Source organism: Balaenoptera acutorostrata, chromosome 15 (genome assembly GCF_949987535.1).
Source record: "Balaenoptera acutorostrata chromosome 15, mBalAcu1.1, whole genome shotgun sequence".
Taxonomy (NCBI): Eukaryota; Metazoa; Chordata; class Mammalia; order Artiodactyla; family Balaenopteridae; genus Balaenoptera; species Balaenoptera acutorostrata.
The window spans coordinates 30,447,549-30,465,804 of record NC_080078.1 but is presented as its reverse complement, the minus strand read 5'-3'; the positions used below and the strand labels follow the sequence as shown (position 1 = coordinate 30,465,804).

The 18,256-nt window shown below is 42.2% G+C and overlaps 1 protein-coding gene and 1 long non-coding RNA gene across 3 annotated transcripts in view; one reads left to right on the top strand and one right to left on the bottom strand.

The window, feature by feature from the left end:
* The window catches only part of ATF7IP2 (activating transcription factor 7 interacting protein 2), a 70,392-nt gene extending 59,819 nt beyond the window's left edge, over positions 1–10,573 (top strand). For both annotated transcript variants that reach the window (XM_007188411.3, XM_007188409.3), the window contains 2 exons: positions 7,398–7,483; positions 8,089–10,573. In XM_007188411.3, the coding sequence (XP_007188473.1) occupies positions 7,398–7,483; positions 8,089–8,502 (500 nt within the window). In that variant the 3' untranslated portion in view covers positions 8,503–10,573. The remainder of the gene's footprint in view (positions 1–7,397; positions 7,484–8,088) is intronic.
* A 1,306-nt stretch (positions 10,574–11,879) lies between these two features.
* On the bottom strand, positions 11,880–17,207 carry LOC103005486 (uncharacterized). Its single transcript, XR_451547.3, has 3 exons — positions 16,213–17,207; positions 12,102–12,283; positions 11,880–11,966 (listed from the first exon to the last, which is right to left on the bottom strand). It is a non-coding gene; the product is annotated as an uncharacterized LOC103005486 (long non-coding RNA).
* Positions 17,208–18,256: the final 1,049 nt, after the last annotated feature.

Below are 18,256 nucleotides of genomic sequence, written 5' to 3'. Positions count from 1 at the left end.
TGAGCCCACGTGCTGCAGCTACTAAAGCCTGCGCGCCTAGAGCCTGTGCTTCACAACAAGAGAAGCCACCGTAATGAGAAGCCCGCGCACCACAACAAAGAGTAGCCCCCACTCGCTGCAACTAGAGAAAGCCTGCGTGCAGCAACCAAGACCCAACACAGCCAAAAAAATAAAAATTTTAAAAATGTAACAATTACTCATTTTTATATAGATAAGGATAAAAGCTGCAGAGTATTTACAAGACATTAACATTGGTGACACAAAGGATCTAAACGTAAACTGGTTTGGGATAAAAGTCCTGTTTTGTCTCTTATCATAAAGTTGAGTTTCTGTCTTAGCCTGTTTTAATTTGCCAAGGGCTTGTTGACTTACTACCTTGAAAGAAGGAATGTTCGTTATGGGAAGTTATATCTATTAGAATTTTTTTTTGTATGAAACTGTTCACTTGAAAATTTAAAGGAGGTTATTTGTATCAGCTCTTGTGCATTGATTAACCTGCAGATTATGATTTCACAAATCTAGGTCTAATTAACAAACCAGTTCAAAAGGGTGTATAGATTCTCTTACAATTTGTAATTTTTAAAATTTATTTCTTATACAGCAGGTTCTTATTAGTTATCTGTTTTATACACATTAGTGTATATATGTCAATCCCAATCTCCCAGTTCATCCCACCAGCCCCCCCCCCACTTTCCCCCCGTGGTGTCCATAGGTTTGTTCTCTACATCTGTGTCTCTATTTCTGTCTTGCAAACAGGTTCATCTGTACCATTTTTCTAGATTCCACATATATGCGTTAATATATGATATTTGTTTTTCTCTTTCTGACTTACTTCACTCTGTATGACAGTCTCTAGGTCCATCCATGTCTCTACAAATGACCCAATTTCATTCCTTTTTATGGCTGAGTAATATTCCATTGTATATATGTACCACATCTTCTTTATCCATTCATCTGTTGATGGGCATTTAGGTTGCTTCTGTGACCTGGCTATTGTAAATAGTGCTGCAATGAACATTGGGGTGCATGTTTCTTTTTGACTTATGGTTTTCTCTGGGTATATGCCCAGTAGTGGGATTGCTGGGTCATATGGTAATTCTATTTTTAGTTTTTTAAGGAACCTCCATATTGTTCTCCATAGTGGCTCTATCAATTTACATTCCCACCAACAGTGCAAGAGGGTTCCCTTTTCTCCACACCCTCTCCAGCATTTGTTGTTTGTAGATTTTCTGATGATGCCCATTCTAACTGGTGGAGGTGATACCTCACTGTAGTTTTGATTTGCATTTCTCTAATGATTAGTGATGTTGAGCAGCTTTTCATGTGCCTCTTGGCCATCTGTATGTCTTCTTTGAAGAGATGTCTATTTAGGTCTTCTGCCCATTTTTTTATTGGGTTGTTTGTTTTTTTAACATTGAGCTGCATGAGCTGTTTATATATTTTGGAGATTAATCCTTCGTCCGTTGGTTTGTTTTCAAATATTTTCTCCTACTCTGAGGGTTGTCTTTTCATTTTGTTTATAGTTCCCTTTGCTGTGCAAAAGCTTTTAAGTTTCATTAGGTCCCATTTGTTTATTTTTGTTTTTATTTCCATTACTCTAGGAAGTGGGTCAAAAAAGATCTTGCTGTGATTTATGTCAAAGAGTGTTCTTCCCATGTTTTCCTCTAAGAGTTTTATAGTGTCCAGTCTTACATTTAGGTCTTTAATCCATTTTGAGTTTATTTTTGTGTATGGTGTTAGGCAGTGTTCTAATTTCATTCTTTTACGTGTAGCTGTCCAGTTTTCCCAGCACCACTTATTGAAGAGGCTGTCTTTTCTCAGTTGTATATCCTTGCCTCCTTGTCATAGATTAGTTGACCATAGGTGCGTGGGTTTATCTCTGGGCTTTCTATCCTGTTCCATTGAACTATATTTCTGTTTTTGTACCAGTACCATATTGTCTTGATTACTGTAGCTTTGTAGTATAATCTGAAGTCAGGGAGTCTGATTCCTCCTGCTACATTTTATTCCCTCAAGACTGCTTTGGCTATTCAGGGTCCTTTGTGTCTCCATACACATTTTAATATATTTTGTTCTAGTTCTGTAAAAAATGTCACTGGTAATTTGATAGGGATTGCATTGATTCTGTAGATTGCTTTGAGTAGTATAGTCATTTTCACACTATTGATTCTTCCAATCCAAGCACATGGTATATAGCTCTCCATCTGTTTGTGTCATCTTTGATTTCTTTCATCAGTGTCTTATAGTTTTCTGAGTACAGGTCTTTTACCTCCTTAGGTAGGTTTATTCCTAGGTATTTTATCCTTTTTGTTGCAATGGTGAACGGGATTGTTTCCTTAATTTCTCTTTCTGATCTCTTGTTGTTAGTGTATAGGAATGCAAGAGATTTCTTTGCATTAATTTTGTATCCTGCAACTTTACCAAATTCATTGATTAGCTCTAGTAGTTTTCTGGTGGCATCGTTAGGATTCTCTATGTTAGTATCATGTCATCTGCAGGCAGTGACAGTTTTACTTTATTCTTCCAATTTGTATTCCTTTTATTTATTTTTCTTCTCTGATTGCTGTGTCTAGGACTTCCAAAACTATGTTGAATAATAGTGGCGAGAGTGGACATACATTTCTTGTTCCTCATCTTAGAGGAAATGCTTTCAGTTTTTCACCACTGAGAATGACGTTTGCTGTGGGTTTGTTGTATATGGCCTTTATTATGTTGAGTTTCCTTCTATGCCCACTTTCTGGAGAGTTTTTATCATAAATGGGTGTTGAATTTTGTCAAAAGCTTTTTCTGCATCTATTGAGATCATATGGTTTTTATTCAATTTGTTAATATGGTGTATCACACTGGTTGATATGCCTATATTGAAGAATCCTTGCATCCCTGCGATAAATCCCACTTGATCATGGTGTATGATCCTTTTAATTTGTTGTTGGATTCTGTTTGCTAGTGTTTTGTTGAGGATTTTTGCATCTGTGTTCATCAGTGATATTGGTCTGTAATTTTCCTTTTTTGTAGTATCTCTGGTTTTGGTATCAGGGTGATGGTGGCCTTGTAGAATGAGTTTGGGGGTGTTCCTTCCCCTGCAGTTTTTTGGAAGAGTTTGAGAAGGATGGGTCTTAGCTCTTCTCTAAATGTTGGATAGAATTCACCTGTGAAGCCATCTGGTCCTGGACAGTCCTGGACTTTGGTTTGTTGGAAGAGTTTTAATCACAGTTTCAATTTCATTACTTGTGATTGGTCTGTTCATATTTTCTATGTCTTCCTGGTTCGGTTGTGGAAGGTTATATCTTTCTAAGAATTTGTCCATTTCTTCCACGTTGTCCATTTTATTGGCATAGAGTTGCTTGTAATAGTCGCTTATGATGCTTTATATTTCTGCGATGTCCGTTGTAACTTCTCCTTTTTCATTTCTAATTTTATTGATTTGAGTCCTCTCCCTCTTTTTCTTGTTGAGTCTGGCTAAAGGTTTATCAATTTTATTTATCTTCTCAAAGAACCAGCTTTTAGTTTTATTGATCTTTGCTATTGTTTTCTTTGTTTCTATTTCATTTATTTCTGCTCTGATCTTTATGATTTCTTTCCTTCTACTAATTTTGTGTTTTGTTTGTTCTTCTTTCTCTAGTTCCTTTAGGTGTAAGGTTAGATTGTTTGAGATTTTTCTTGTTTCTTGAGGTAGGATTGTATTGCTGTAAACTTCCCTCTTAGAACTGCTTTTGCTGCATCCCATAGGTTTTGGATCGTCGTGTTTTCATTGTCATTTGTCTCTAGGTATTTTTTGATTTCCTCTTTGATTTCTTCAGTGATCTCTTGGTTATTTAGTAACGTATTGTTTAGCCTCCATGTGTTTGTGTTATTTTACGTTTTTTTCCCTGTAATTTATTTCTAATCTCAAAGCATTGTGGTTGGAAAAGATGTTTGATATGATTTCAGTTTTCTTAAATTTACCGAGCCTTGATTTGTGACCCAAGATGTGATCTATCCTGGAGAATGTTCCGTGTGCACTTGAGAAGAAAGTGTAATCTGCTATTTTTGGATGGAATGTCCTATAAATATCAATTAAATCTATCTGGTCTAATGTGTCATGTAAAGCTTGTGTTTCCTTATTAATTTTCTGTCTGGATTATCTGTCCATTGGTGTAAGTGAGGTGTTAAAGTCCCTCACTATTATTGTGTTACTGTCAATTTCCTCTTTTATAGGTGTTAGCAGTTGCCTTATGTATTGAGGTGCTCCTATGTTGGGTGCATATATATTTATAATTGTTATATCTTCTTCTTGGATTAATCCCTTGATCGTTATGTCGTGTCCTTCCTTGTCTCTTGTAACATTCTTTATTTTAAAGTCTGTTTTATCTGATATGAGTATTGCTGCTCCAGCTTTCTTTTGATTTCCATTTGCATGGAATATCTTTTTCCATCCCCTCACTTTCAGTCTGTATGTGTCCCTAGGTCTGAAGTGGGTCTCTTGTAGACAGCATATATATGGGTCTTGTTTTTGTATCCATTCAGTGAGCCTGTGTCTTTTGGTTGGAGCATTTAATCCATTCACGTTTAAGGTAATTATTGATATGTATGTTCCTATTACCATTTTCTTTATTGTTATGGGTTTGTTTTTGTAGGTCCTTTTCTTCTCTTGTGTTTCCCACTTAGAGAAGTTCCTTTAGCATTTGTTGTAGAGCTGGTTTGGTGGTGCTGAATTCTCTTAGCTTTTTGCTTGTCTGTAAAGCTTTTGATTTCTCCATCGAATCTGAAAGAGATCCTAGCCGGGTAGAGTAATCTTGGTTGTAGGTTCTTCCCTTTCATCACTTTAAATATATCCTGCCACTCCCTTCTGGCTTGTAGAGTTTCTGCTGAGAAATCAGCTGTTAACCTTATGGGAGTTCCCTTGTATGTTATTTGTCATTTTTCCCTTGTTGCTTTCAATAATTTTTCTTTGTCTTTAATTTTTGTCAGTTTGATTACTGTGTGTCTCAGCATGTTTCTCCTTGGGTCTATCCTGCCTGGGACTCTCTGTGCTTCCTGGACTTGGGTGGCTATTTCCTTTCCCATGTTAGGGAAGTTTTCGAATGTAATCTTTTCAAACAGTTTCTCGGGTCCTTTCTGTCTTCTCCTTCTGGGACCCCTATAATGCGAATGTTGGTGCATTTAATGTTGTCCCAGAGGTCTCTTAGGCTGTCTTCATTTCTTTTCATTCTTTTTTCTTTATTTTGTTCCATGGCAGTGAATTCCACCATTCATCTCCCAGGTCACTTATCTGTTCTTCTGCCTCAGTTATTATGCTATTGATTCTTTCTAGTTTATTTTTCATTTCACTTATTGTATTGTTCATCTCTGTTTGTTTGTTCTTTAATTCTTCTAGGTCTTTATTAAACATTTCTTGCATCTTCTCGATCTTTGCCTCCGTTCTTTTTCCGAGGTCCTGGATCATCTTCACTATCATTATTCTGAATTCTTTTTCTGGAAGGTTGCCTATCTCCACTTCATTTAGTTGTTTTTCTGGGGTTTTATCTTGTTTCTTCATCTGGTACCTAGTCCTCTGCCTTTTCGTTTTGTCTGTCTTTCTGTGAATATGGTTTTCGTTCCACAGGCTGCTGAATTGTAATTCTTCTTTCTTCTGCTGTCTGCCCTCTGGTGGATGAGGCTATCTAAGAGGCTTGTGCAAGCTTCCTGATGGAAGGGACTGGTGGTGGGTAGAGCTGGGTGTTGCTCTGGTGGGCAGAGCTCAGTAAAACTTTAATCTGCTTGTCTGCTGATGGGTGGGGCCGGGTTTCCTCACTGTTGGTTGTTTGGCCTGAGACAACCCAGCACTGGAGCCTACCCGGCTCTTTGATGGGGCTAATGGTGGACTCTGGGAGGGCTCATGCCAAGGAGTATTTCCCAGAACTTCTGCTGCCAGTGTCCTTGTCCCCACGGTGAGCCACAGCCACCCCCTGCCTCTCCAGGAGACCCTTCAACGCTAGCAGGTAGGTCTAGTTCAGTCTTCTGTGGGGTCACTGCTCCTTCCCCTGGGTCCTGATGTGCACACTACTTTGTGTGTGCCCTCCAAGAGGGGAGTCTCTGTTTCCCCCAGTCCTGTTGAAGTTCTGCAATCAAATCCCACTAGCCTTCAAAGTCTGATTCTCTAGGAATTCCTCCTCCCATTGCAGGACCCCCAGGTTGGGAAGCCTGACGTGGGGCTCAGAACCTTCACTCCAGTGGGTGGTCTCCTGTGGTATAATTGTTCTCCAGTTTGTGAGTCACCCACCCAGTGGTTATGAGATTTGATTTTATTGTGATTGCGCCCCTCCTACCGTCTCATTGTGGCTTCTCCTTTGTCTTTGGATGTGGGGTATCTTTTTTGGTGAGTTCCAGTGTCTTTCTGTCGATGAGTGTTCAGCAGTTAGTTGTGATTCCACTGCTCTCGCAAGAGGGAGTGAGCACACATCCTTCTACTCTGCCATCTTGAACCAATCTCTCATGCATCGATTCTCTTACAATTAAAAGCGTAAAATCATTACCTTTACAAAAATGTTTTTTGACACCCGTAAATAAAGCGATTAATAAGTTATCTTTGAAACACAGTGCAGAATTTAATTATCCTTGTCAGTTAAAAGAAAAATACAAATAAAAAATTTTATTGGGGGAGATTCATAAAGTATGTTAAACAGTTATATCACTGCACACACAGTGGATTAAAAATGATTTTTGCTGCTTGTTAGATATGTTCAAACTTCGGAAATTTTTAGCTGTCTGGCCCTGTTACTTTCCAACATGGAGCCCCTTTTCTTACCACCCCCATGATACTTTCCCCAGTTGTCCTCAAACCATTCTTGCGCCTACTAAACCTTCTTTCTCTCCCTCACACCCACATTTTCTCTATTTTCCTCCTTTTCTTCTTCTAACCATCTCTCTCTCTTCCATTCTCTCTTCTGTCTCTCCTCCCTCCCCCTCCCTTTCAACAGTCCACAATTGATGTCTAATTCCCTCTAGGCTACCATGAGATACCTCCAACCCCAGCCTGCATGAGTTTTAGTTTGAATTCCCAGGCCTTGTTGGTATTACACACTCTTACAGGATTGTAAACAGTTCTGTGTTTGCAAACATCCTTGTTGACCTAACAGAGCAAAATCTGCCTCTGAGACTGCTAAGCGGGAATTCCCTCTCCCATGGGTAATTTTTCCTAGTTCCCAGTTGCATCATGACATTAGTGTTTACCTTAAGTGAGGAATTTTTGTCAGATTAAAGAAAAATTCTCTATATTTGATACATTTGCATATCAAAAGTTGTCTTCTTATTTCACAGTTTTATAATTTTAGTTCACATTTAATTACTATCCAAGATGTAAACTACTGTTTGCTCTAAAGGCTATGGGATTGATTATTGCAGATACATATTACTTTTAAACCTTCTGTTGTTCACAGAAAGTCCAGTATCCACGCTTGAGTTACCTACGAAAGCTATTTCAATCTCAAAAGAGACAACCCCAGTGGCACAAAATGCAGCCCAGGTACTGATATGAAATGTTCTGTAAGGGATATTCATTCCAAATTGAGTGGAAGTACCCATTTTACTCATAAAGAAACATTTGGTTTACATTTCATCTTAGAAAGCACTTTAATATGCTTTTTTAAATGTGCTATTGTGAGTCTACTTATTTACTCAATTAAACTAATTTAATTGAATTTTCCAGAAGCTACAGAATTAAAACAACTACATTTTTTTAGGCCAACAACAAATTGGAAAAGATTTTTAAGAGTAATAACCATTGTTGATGAAGGTGGATGGAAATGGGTGTTCTCCTACACTCACACTTTTCATGTTTGGGAACACAGGTTTGGAAATGAGATGGAATATTTCTCCAGAATGTCTGGAACCTAACCCATTCTGGATTAGTGATATTCCAGAGTGTAGAGATCTTAACTCTAAAAGAAGCTTATGCTTGAAAGAAACTGGATCCAGCCTCACGTGTCCTTGAAGCATCCTTTTGTTCTTACGATTTTGATAAATGGATTGAGGAATGGGAAATATATATTGTAGAACTGCAGTTGACCACTTAAAAAAAATCAGACCCCACCGATTCAGCTTGCTAAACTTTTTATAAATGTGTTTTAGGTTCTTGAGTCCTTTGAGCACCTGCCACCTCTCCCAGAACCACCACCACTATTACCCGAACTGGTAGACAAAATCCGAGACACACTTCCTCCCCAGAAGCCTGAGCTCAGAGTAAAACGGGTGCTGAGACCCAGGGGCATTGCCCTGACTTGGAACATAACCAAAATCAATCCCAAGTGTGCCCCCGTGGAAAGCTACCACCTCTTCCTGTGCCATGAGAACCCTAATAATAAGCTGATCTGGAAGAAAATTGGAGAAATTAAAGCTTTTCCACTCCCAATGGCCTGTACTATATCTAAGTTTTTAGCTTCCAACAAATATTATTTTACTGTCCAGTCAAAAGACATTTTTGGGCGATATGGACCATTTTGTGATATAAAATCTGTTCCTGGGTTTTCTGAAAATCTTACCTAAAAGTATGAAAAGTATTTGATAATTATATATTGTACTACATTTTGTTTTTTCATACTTCAGTTGTTTACAATGTTTCTCTAACACTATTCGATGTCTTAAAGGGCCAGTTCAGATTGTGAACCCTTTATACGGGGACAGTCCTCTTCCCTATGTTGTAAGTGGCCTGTAGTTTCATGAATTTCTGATTTGCATTCAATAAATACTTCCAATGGATATGTTCTAAGAAATACACTATCATGGACCCATGTCACTAAGCTGTGTTAGGTACAATACGTTTGGTGACTGTGGAGCTACTGCTTCTATCAGAAGCCCTAGGATGTAAGCAACCACCATTTCCTCTCTTGAAAATCAGCTTTTGGTGACCTGCTTGTGGTCAGTATAGGTACGGGAGAATTCAGCTCTTTACTGAGGCCAGATCATCCTTGGGGTGCATCTCCACCAAGATTTTATGAAAATAGATGTCTTCCCATTCTGTTCAAATTCTAAGGGCTATTAATTTGTGCCCCTCCCTACTCCCCCCCTTTTTTTTAGGCCATGTCAATCATTTAGGGAAATAGTCTAGGTTTTCCCGAAATCGGTTTGTACACTTACATACATAATAAAACTAGTTAAACGTTGTGTGCTGTGTACACAAATAATACAGTATCTCTTGTAAAATAAAAAATTACCCAACCTGCTATTTCAGTTGAGGAAAATGGAGTTGTCTGCCTTAGATTTAAGGCTTTAATTTGCTGATTCCCTAATGAGACCCTTTGCTTATTTCCTGGCTACCATCATTACTTACAACATAACACTAAGGGGCTCCCATAGATGTCCTGCTTACCTCTGTCTGAGGGAACACTGATGTGAGCTGTGGCTCCTACAAGTAGCCCAAGAAACTTGACAGGTGAGCAGACTGGGTAAGTGTAAGTCAGGCCCTGACGGGACAAACCGTGGATAAGTAATACTAGGACACTGAGAAAACAGAAAAATAACTGTTAGTGTGAACGTCTGTTCAAGAGAGGCATTCTTTTCTGGTATATAGTGAAAGTTCAGGCCTCAGAAGCTCTGAGATTTAAAAAATTGAACAGGAATGGCTTTCCTTGGCATTTTGTGAATGCTGTCACATCTTCAGTCATCAATGAAGATGTTATTTTTCAGTCTCCTGTGTCTACCTTTTAAAACACTATGACTGAAAGAGCCAAATTCTGAGCTGAATTTGCAGAGATGAGCCGCCCTCTGTGAGGCCCTGTTTCAGGCTCGGAGCCGTGGAGCGTGTTCTGCAGCACAGGACGAGGCTTCACTTGAGGACACCTGCACCCGTGGGCTGCCGTCAACTAGCCATTCACTCGCTAAGCGAAGCCCAAAGCCTTGACGCCACAACAAGACTTCGGTGTGCATCAGCAGAGCGAAACTGCATCCCAACCAGCAGATCTTCTGGAATGTTGGTAGGTACACAAGTCTTAAGCAAAAGAGCTCTTCACAATAGTAGAATGAGGAGGAATGCTGATAGCAAGCAAGCATCTCACAGCTGGTGGCCCAGAAAGCATTAATGTTTCTTGCCTTTTGGAGGGGCAGGAGCAAGATCTTCAACTGTTAACTATCAGGGACACCAGAAGAGAACTGGCCTGAGAACAAGACCCAGGACTGTACAGTTACATAGTACAAGGTGAACCCCCCACCTCCACCCAGGAAACGTTTCATGCGCTTTTGGTGGGAAACCTTTATGCCTCCTTTAAGCAACAGAACCAAACTCTTGATTGATGAGCTAAAATTGAATATATTGAGAAAAGGCTGTGGGGCGGTTCCTGGAATCAGCAGGGAGCCGAGAGACTCTGGCTTGGAAAACAGGAAAGGGGGAAAAAAGATACTTTGCAACAAATTCCCATGAGGATTCAAACCTGGGACAGTTTATGCAATTTATACCCCATAATGATATGTTAAGATATTTTCTGCCCATTCTAAAGATGTGGAAACAGGTCCAGGGAGCTTGGTTGGCTTGCCCGAGTCACAGAGACCCAGCCCGTTCACACACGGCACCCTGGTCCTGGGTTCCGGCTGTACACACAGGCTGTGCGGCCTCATGGGGACAATGGGCAGAACAGAAAGCCTTCCCCACTGTCCTTGCTGCCTTGTGGTTCCAGAATCAAAACCCAGACATCAGATTGGCTTATCCTAGGGCATGTGTCAAAGCTGCAAGGTGAACAAGAAAGCAAACCTCTGGCATTTTTGGTCAGTGAGAGGTATACTCCGCTACTCTTGACACTCAGGGTAGGTGTAGTGGCTTTGGATGATGTCCATGTCGCTAAGCTGGAACTACCTTTCCCAGGATGTCCTTCCCTGGCTGGTTCAAGTTTAGCGTTGGTCACGAGACACTGCATGCAATTTGGAGCAGAAGCGAAACATCAGTTCTGTGTTTTATGTTCTGAAGATAGATACAGGGCATCAGAGCGTGGAGGCTTCCATGCTCTGCTGGCTCACAGACCCACAGCTCCTGCCAAGTGCCTGGCGAAGTGAAGGGCACCTCTGTTTGCTGCTCTGTGCCTTTCCTATAGGCCATGTTTCCTGTGGCTTCGAGGCTGGAGATAGTCACACACAGACGTGCTTCCAGTTTGTACTTGCTCTTGTCCGCTTCCTTCCTTCCTTCCTGACGGCCACCTGGCTGACCTCGCGCGACTCCAGGCTCAACACTAGACCCAGAGGGAACAGTTTGCATAGGCTTCTCCACCAGCTCTCCCACACTGGGCCAAGTCTAGCCCCTCTAATCAGTTCCAAGTTCTGTAGTTTTGGTGGCTTCCTCACCAAGACCCCAGGGCCCCCACACAGAGGAGGCGCATCCTCACCCCGGGAGCTGAGTATCAGGGCGGTAGCTTGTCCAACTGTCCTGGACACTGAATGTCTCATATGTTGTTCTCGTGGGATAAGGAATTCACAGACAGACCCTGAGTCTGAAAGCCAGTTCCAACACTTACTGTGAGGTCGGCATCTCTCTGAGCCTCCTTTTTCTCAATGTGTAGAATGCAGTGCTGACTCCTTCCTTCTGCCTCTTTCTCCCTCTCTTTCCTTGTTTAACTGGTTCTGCTGCCTGAGCTCAAGAGCCCTGATTCAGGGTCACTGTAAGGAGTTAACGATGTAACATAGAATACCTAGGATGAAGCAAGTCCTTTATTAGTAAATGGTAGAAAGCGAAAACATAAAACCTTTGCTGGGGATGGGTAAATTAGAAATACCTTGTTTCCGAGGTAACTGCTAATTTACTGGGCCAAAGGGTCAGCAGGAGATGGCATGTCACTCAGAGGTGGCCATGGAGATAGAAGAAAATTCTTCTAAAAATCATAACGTGAACACGTTTCCAATATGGAGATGGAGGCAGAGATTGGAGTGATGCAGCCACAAGCCAAGGAACACCGGAGCCACCAGAAGCTGGAAGAGCCTCTGGAGGGAGCACAGCCCGGCCAACACCTGGATTTCAGACGTCTCTAGAGCTATGAGAAAATACAGTTCTGTTGTTCTGAGCCACCAAGTTTGTGGTAATTTGTTACAACAGCCCTAGGGAAACTAACACAAGCACTCTTCCCTGGGACCACGATTTGGTCAAAACGTGGACACGTGGCCCTTACCCCATATGCTGCGGAGGTGGGGCCTCCTGTGTGTTCCTAGACACTCATGTTGGCCGGGGGTGGTTTTATGCCCCCAACATGGAAGATGCAAAGCCTCTGCCACTCATTTCACAATGTCTTCTGTCAGTGAGATGTGCCCGACGCCGTGAAATCAGATGGTGGCTTTAACTGGTAGACGGCAGCTGTTGAAGAATAATCGGTATCGAGGCTTCAGAGAACAAAGAGCCTTATTTGGGGTCCTAAGAATTGCAATTCGGGAGTCACAGATTCAGGTAAAACCAAAAGACTGTTCTGGGGAAGAGGGAGTCAGGGGCTTATAAAGGCAAAAGCCACTAGATTATTGTCTGGCGAGAATTATGACTGACGCAAAAAGGAAATATTTGTCTTTAAGGGATAGGCTGAAACGAGTTATTTAGGGTAAGGGTCTAATAGGTATCTTGAGCTTCTGGAACATTGTGCAGATGTTCTGGATGCCCGCGTTAAGATACTAAGTGGTCAAAGGTCAGATTCCACCCGGAATGAGACGTGCGTGAGTCCCACTTCCTCAACAGCCTCCTGGCTCCTTTTCAGAGAGCTCTCTTAGCAATACTTACTCCATCTTATTTTCCTTTGACACAGCTGAAGTGGCAAATGCTCAGCGATAGACTTACATTACCTGTTACCACAAATCCAGAGGATAGAGTTAAATCATTGAATTTTAAAAATCAGGAGTCCTATAATGCAGACAAATCTAATTCAGTCAGTTCCTACTTTTCAGCCTCCTGAGATTTTCTCGGGGAGGATGTGGCTATTTGATTTTTTTTATCCGTGTTGAAAGGGATCAAAACATGCCACCACAAAATATGCCACTTTGGTGGGCTTCCCTGGTGGCGCAGTGGTTGAGTCTGCCTGCCAATGCAGGGGACACGGGTTTGAGCCCTGGTCTGGGAAGATCCCACATGCCGCGGAGCAAGTAGGCCCGTGAGCCACAATTACTGAGCCTGCGCGTCTGGAGCCTGTGCTCCGCAACAAGAGAGGCCGCGATAGTGAGAGGTCCACGCACTGCGATGAAGAGTGGCCCCCGCTTGCCGCAACTAGAGAAAGCCCTCGCACAGAAACGAAGACCCAACACAGCCATAAATAAAATAAATAAATTAAAAAAAAATGCCACTTTGGCGTAAGGATTATGTTGAGCTGAACGCATTTGAGAAAACCAAAGACACAGGAAGAGCTCGCTTCACTCCCCCTTTCTGCCTAAAATCAAGGCATAAATTTCCACTTGTAAAGGTGACATAAATTTCCCTCTGTAAAGGGGTTTCCCTCTCCAGTACCTGGAAGACCTGAGATGAATCTGCATAACAAACCCTATTAAGCAAACCTTTATCTGCTATATATTTCCTAGTCAACTTCCCACAATTTACCACCTCTAGGAGCCCCAAATCCCTTTCCTTTGTCACTTCCCCATAATTTAATCGCCCTTTGTTAAAGCCCTCCAGGTCTAACCACTTCTTTGGGGTTTCACATGTTTTCTCTGAAACCTCTGTGCATGTAAAAATATTAAAATTTGTATTCCTTTTCTCCTGTTAATCTGTCTTTTGTCAGTTTAATTCACAGGCTCCATTCATAGCCCCTAGAAGGGAAGAGGAAGTTTTCTTCCTTTACAATGTGAACTATGGGTGGTAGAACTGTGTTGGGGTAAAGAGTCCCACCCACTGGGATCTAATCCTCCAAATGCACAAGCAAAGTCTGAGACGACAGAGACCACAGGAATTACGATGGGTGGTGGGAGAGCTTAATAGATTAGCTATTTAGATGGTGGAAAAGAACAAACATTAGTTAAAACTCAAACCATCACTGGTCAACAAGCAACAACTCTTATACATAGACAATGAATTAATCATCCATATACCAGGATGTTTTTCTCAAATTTCTTTGAAAGGAAAATTTCTTATAATTTTAAAACTAGGGCCAGGGTTTTGTGAGATTGAAAGCGAGCAGGACCCTGCAGGGCCTTCCTGGTGGCAGATCCCTCTGTGTCCCCTGTTTCTTGTTTGTAGGAGAAAGGCTTCAGTCTCCTAGGCCTTCCCCAGGATCCAAAGAGCAGACTCAAGCAGGTACTAATTAGAGAAGTAAGGGAATGCAGAAACAAAGGAAAAGCAGTCCAGCAAGAAAAGTAATGATAGTTTAAACGATAGGTCAGCCATAAAACAGAGTCACAGGACCCCAGTTCCTCCTCAAGGGATATAGATAACAATCAGACACATATCCTTGAGTTGTTTTACAGAAACCAGGGCCTCACTGGATAGAAATTGCTGACCACAAGCACGTAGACCCCAGATTGGTTGGAGTCAGAAGGCTGATGGTTAAGATTGCCCAAACACCTCCCTGTTACCTCACCACCGACTAATCAGAAGAACATCCATGAGCTGATCATGTACCCTGCAACCCTCACCCCTAACGTTGCCTTTAAAAATCCTTCACTAAAAGCCATCGAAGAGCTTAGGTCTTTTGAGCATAAGCTGCCTGTTCTTCTTGCTTGGCACTGTGCAATGCACCACAACCTGGTGTCGGTAGATTGGCTTTGCTGTGTGTCTGGCAAGTGAACCCGAGTTCAGTTCAGTAACAAGATGGACAACTGTTTGTCAATGCCAGTGAAATAAAACACCTTAAAGATTGCAGTAAGTTGGATCAATAAAGATGATATCAGAAAACATATCTGTAGATGCTATGACTGACCACAGGGGCAAAGACACCTGAAGTTTCTTTTCCTTACTTTGACAGAGGGAAGTGACGTCTGATGTATGAAGAAAATATTTCTACACTCAAGATTTATTTAAAACGATTTCTAACCCAATTATGTTTCCCTGGATTTTGGCTGTAGAGGAATATATTAAATGCAGTTGGACAGGTTCGGATGGAATTTGGGCCAAGATAGTACAAAAGGCAGACCATATTTGATTTTTGCCATACAGAGTTTTAACTATTTACATTAAAGAGAGTATTGAGCTTTGGGGGGTTCCTAAAGATCTGAGTAATCTGTGGGATGGATGTCCAGAGTGCCTGTGAAGGAAGGATACAGATGCAGCACAGCTGGTTCTGTAAAGATAGCAAACGGCCAATTCTGGCCATGGCAAACTCTGCCACCATGGAAACCACACATGGTGGTAAGGATCATGGGGAGTGTGAACTACCCACAAATTGCCCCCATCACCTCCACAGCTTGAGGTCAGTTCCTTTTGAGCTAATTGTACTTATCTACCACTTCTCTCTCCATGAAAAAAAATTATCCCTTAGCCTGGGGATACTCACCCATGTCTTGCTCACAGACTGGGACCCATGTGCAGAAAGCAGAGATATTTGGGGTAGTTTAAGAAGTAAGATTGAGGGCCCTGTTTCAGGCCACATAGTCTCTGTATAAATGCAATTTGGTAAATTTGTGGGCAGGGGTTATTCGTCTGAGCGAAACAGAGGCCAAGCTTAGGTAGGCTGGATTGTAGCCCAAGTCACAGGAGAAATTCTTAGCAGCTGTGTTAAGAGGTTTACGACATGGTAAAAGTTTGGTAAAGACATCAGCCCCGGCAACCCAAAACTCTATTTTCACCCATTGGTTACAATTTCACAGTGAAATATTCATGTGTTCATTCATCAAGGGATCTACCAGATTCCACACACCGTGCCAGGTGCTAACATGGAGAACAAGGCTTATCACTGTCTCTGCCCTCTTGGAGCTGACCTAGTGGGGGGCACAGGAGACAAATGGAAAGTACACACATGAGATTTTCAGGGAGCAATGTGATGTGGTCCATATGAAAATAAGGAGGGAGATATGATGGGGCATGATGGGGGCAGTGGGGTTATGTGAGACAGGCTGGTTAAGAAGAGCTTCCTGGACGAGGAAGCACTTAAGCTGAGGGATGATAAAGAGAAAGGCATGAGAGTGCCTGGGGGAAGGACTTGTGCCTGACCAAGAAACTTAATGCACATGGGGAAAGTCCTCTGAAGGAAAAGGATTTGGGTGTAAGAGCGGATCCCACAGGACAATGAAATGCAATGCATGACCCACAGTGGATCCTGGATTTAGAGGATATTATTTGGACCTTGGTGAACTCTATGGATAATAGTGTTAAATCACCTGAAAGTGATCATCGTATTCATCGCATTGGGCTTACGTGGGAGGACAGTCTTGTTCTTAGGAGATACTGCCGACGTCCTTGGAGGCAAAGTGTCTTGATGTCTGCAGCTGACACGCAAATGGCTCATAAAATATTTATACACATACACACATACAAAGAGAAAGATAAAAGCAAATGTGACAAAAATGTTAATAGTCAGTGACTCTAAGTAATGTTATTCTTGCAACATTTCTGCAGGTTGAAAACTTTCAAAATAAGCAGTGGGGGGACAAAACAATGGATCATGGACTCTTAGAGTCCACGTAGGGTCAGGTGAGACTACCCTCTAGAAATCCTGATTTAGCTGAGATCTGCAGAATGGGTAGAACTCACCAGGTTAAGTACACAGGGAAGGACATTTGCAAGAGGCAGGTGGTTCTGGACAGTCTGGTTTGGGGCCTGTGGGAGGAGGCTAGACCTCCTAGTACCTCCCAGGCCACTTGCCTCTCTCCCCTGCCTGGAGGTGGAGTCTCTCTCTCCACCTCCTTGATTCTGGGGAGATCTATGATTGCTTTGACCAATAGAATACAATGAAAGCAATGCTGGGCCAGTTCTGGGAGCCGGCCAGGCGGCTTCTACTTCCTGCCTCTTGGACACCAGCCACCACGTAAGAAGTGCAGCCGCCCTGAGATTACCAGGCTGTGGGAAGCCCAGGCCATGAGACCCTGGAGGACAAGATGCCACATGGAGAGAGGGAGAAAGAAAGAGACAGGCCAGGGAGCACTAAGATGGCAGACCCGTGAGTGAAGAAACCGTCTTTGGAGCAGATCCTGAATTGCAAATGCCCCAGCTGAAGCCACGTGGAGCAGACAAATAGCCCAACTGAGTCCTACCCAGATCTGGACCCACAAAACTGTAGGCAAAATAAGTTATTTTAAGCCACTATGTTTGGGGTTTGTTTATGAGGCAACAACAGCACCTGGGACACTGCTAGAGACTGTTGTCCATGTTAGGAAGTTTGGTCATCATCTTGGGAGTAACAGAGAGCCATTGAAGCCTTCAGGCCCGATGGGTGACAGGACCAGAGTGGAGGCTGTGGTCACTCTGGCTGCCACGTAGAAAATGGGCTGGGGTGGGGGCGATGGGTAGGGGGGAACCAGGATGACAAATTACAAGTCCATCGCAATGGTCAGGGTGACACGACAGCAGCTGGGACTGGGTTTGTGGAAGTCATGTCCAGAGTCAGGGGAACTGAAGAACAAATCCTTTCCAGGGAAACATCAATGCACATACCAGCCCCAGACCCCAAGGTCCAGTTATTCTGTCCCGATGCCACTAAGGAAGCCAGAATAAATGTACACACCCTTCTTCCTCCGGGAAAAAAATAACATGGCAGAAGGAAGTGTAGAATGACCACAAAAGGAATCACTGTAATGATTTCTCTTCTTTGGGGAATATCCGATTTGGAAAAAAAAAAAAAAAAAAGATGGAAATTTTATCTGACCAGACCAAACCAAATTGTTTTGGTTTATGATTGGGATTGTAATTGAATATAGAAATGTATAATATCCAGGTCAGTAGCCAAATGTTGAGGCTTTGGAATGTTTGCGGTTTACTGCCTGCCTTCAACGTCACAAATTTCATCCCTACAAGACCTGAACGAACAGTTTGGAAAATTGGCCACCAGGTGGCAGTAATGCCCATTCTCCACCTTTCTGAAACTGAAAATAAACCTGCTTTTTGTCATGTTTGGTGTTGAAACCAATCGATTGTCACAAAACTACCAAACAACATATTTGAAATACGGTGCCAGTGTAGCGAGACTTTAGCTAATATTTAGGTATAGCACAGTCCTTTCTTCCCAGACATTGATTCTCAGTTGATTTTGAGTCTTGAGTCAAAATTTTTAACTGGAATTGCTTCTCTAAACTTAGAGTCAGAAGCTCTTCCTTGACTGTGTTCTCTGCTCCAGAGCTTCAGTTCCATTTAGAAACAAAAGCCCTTGCAGGTGGATTTTATCATCCTCACTTCATTTCATCAAATTGGAATTGATGTAGATTAGAG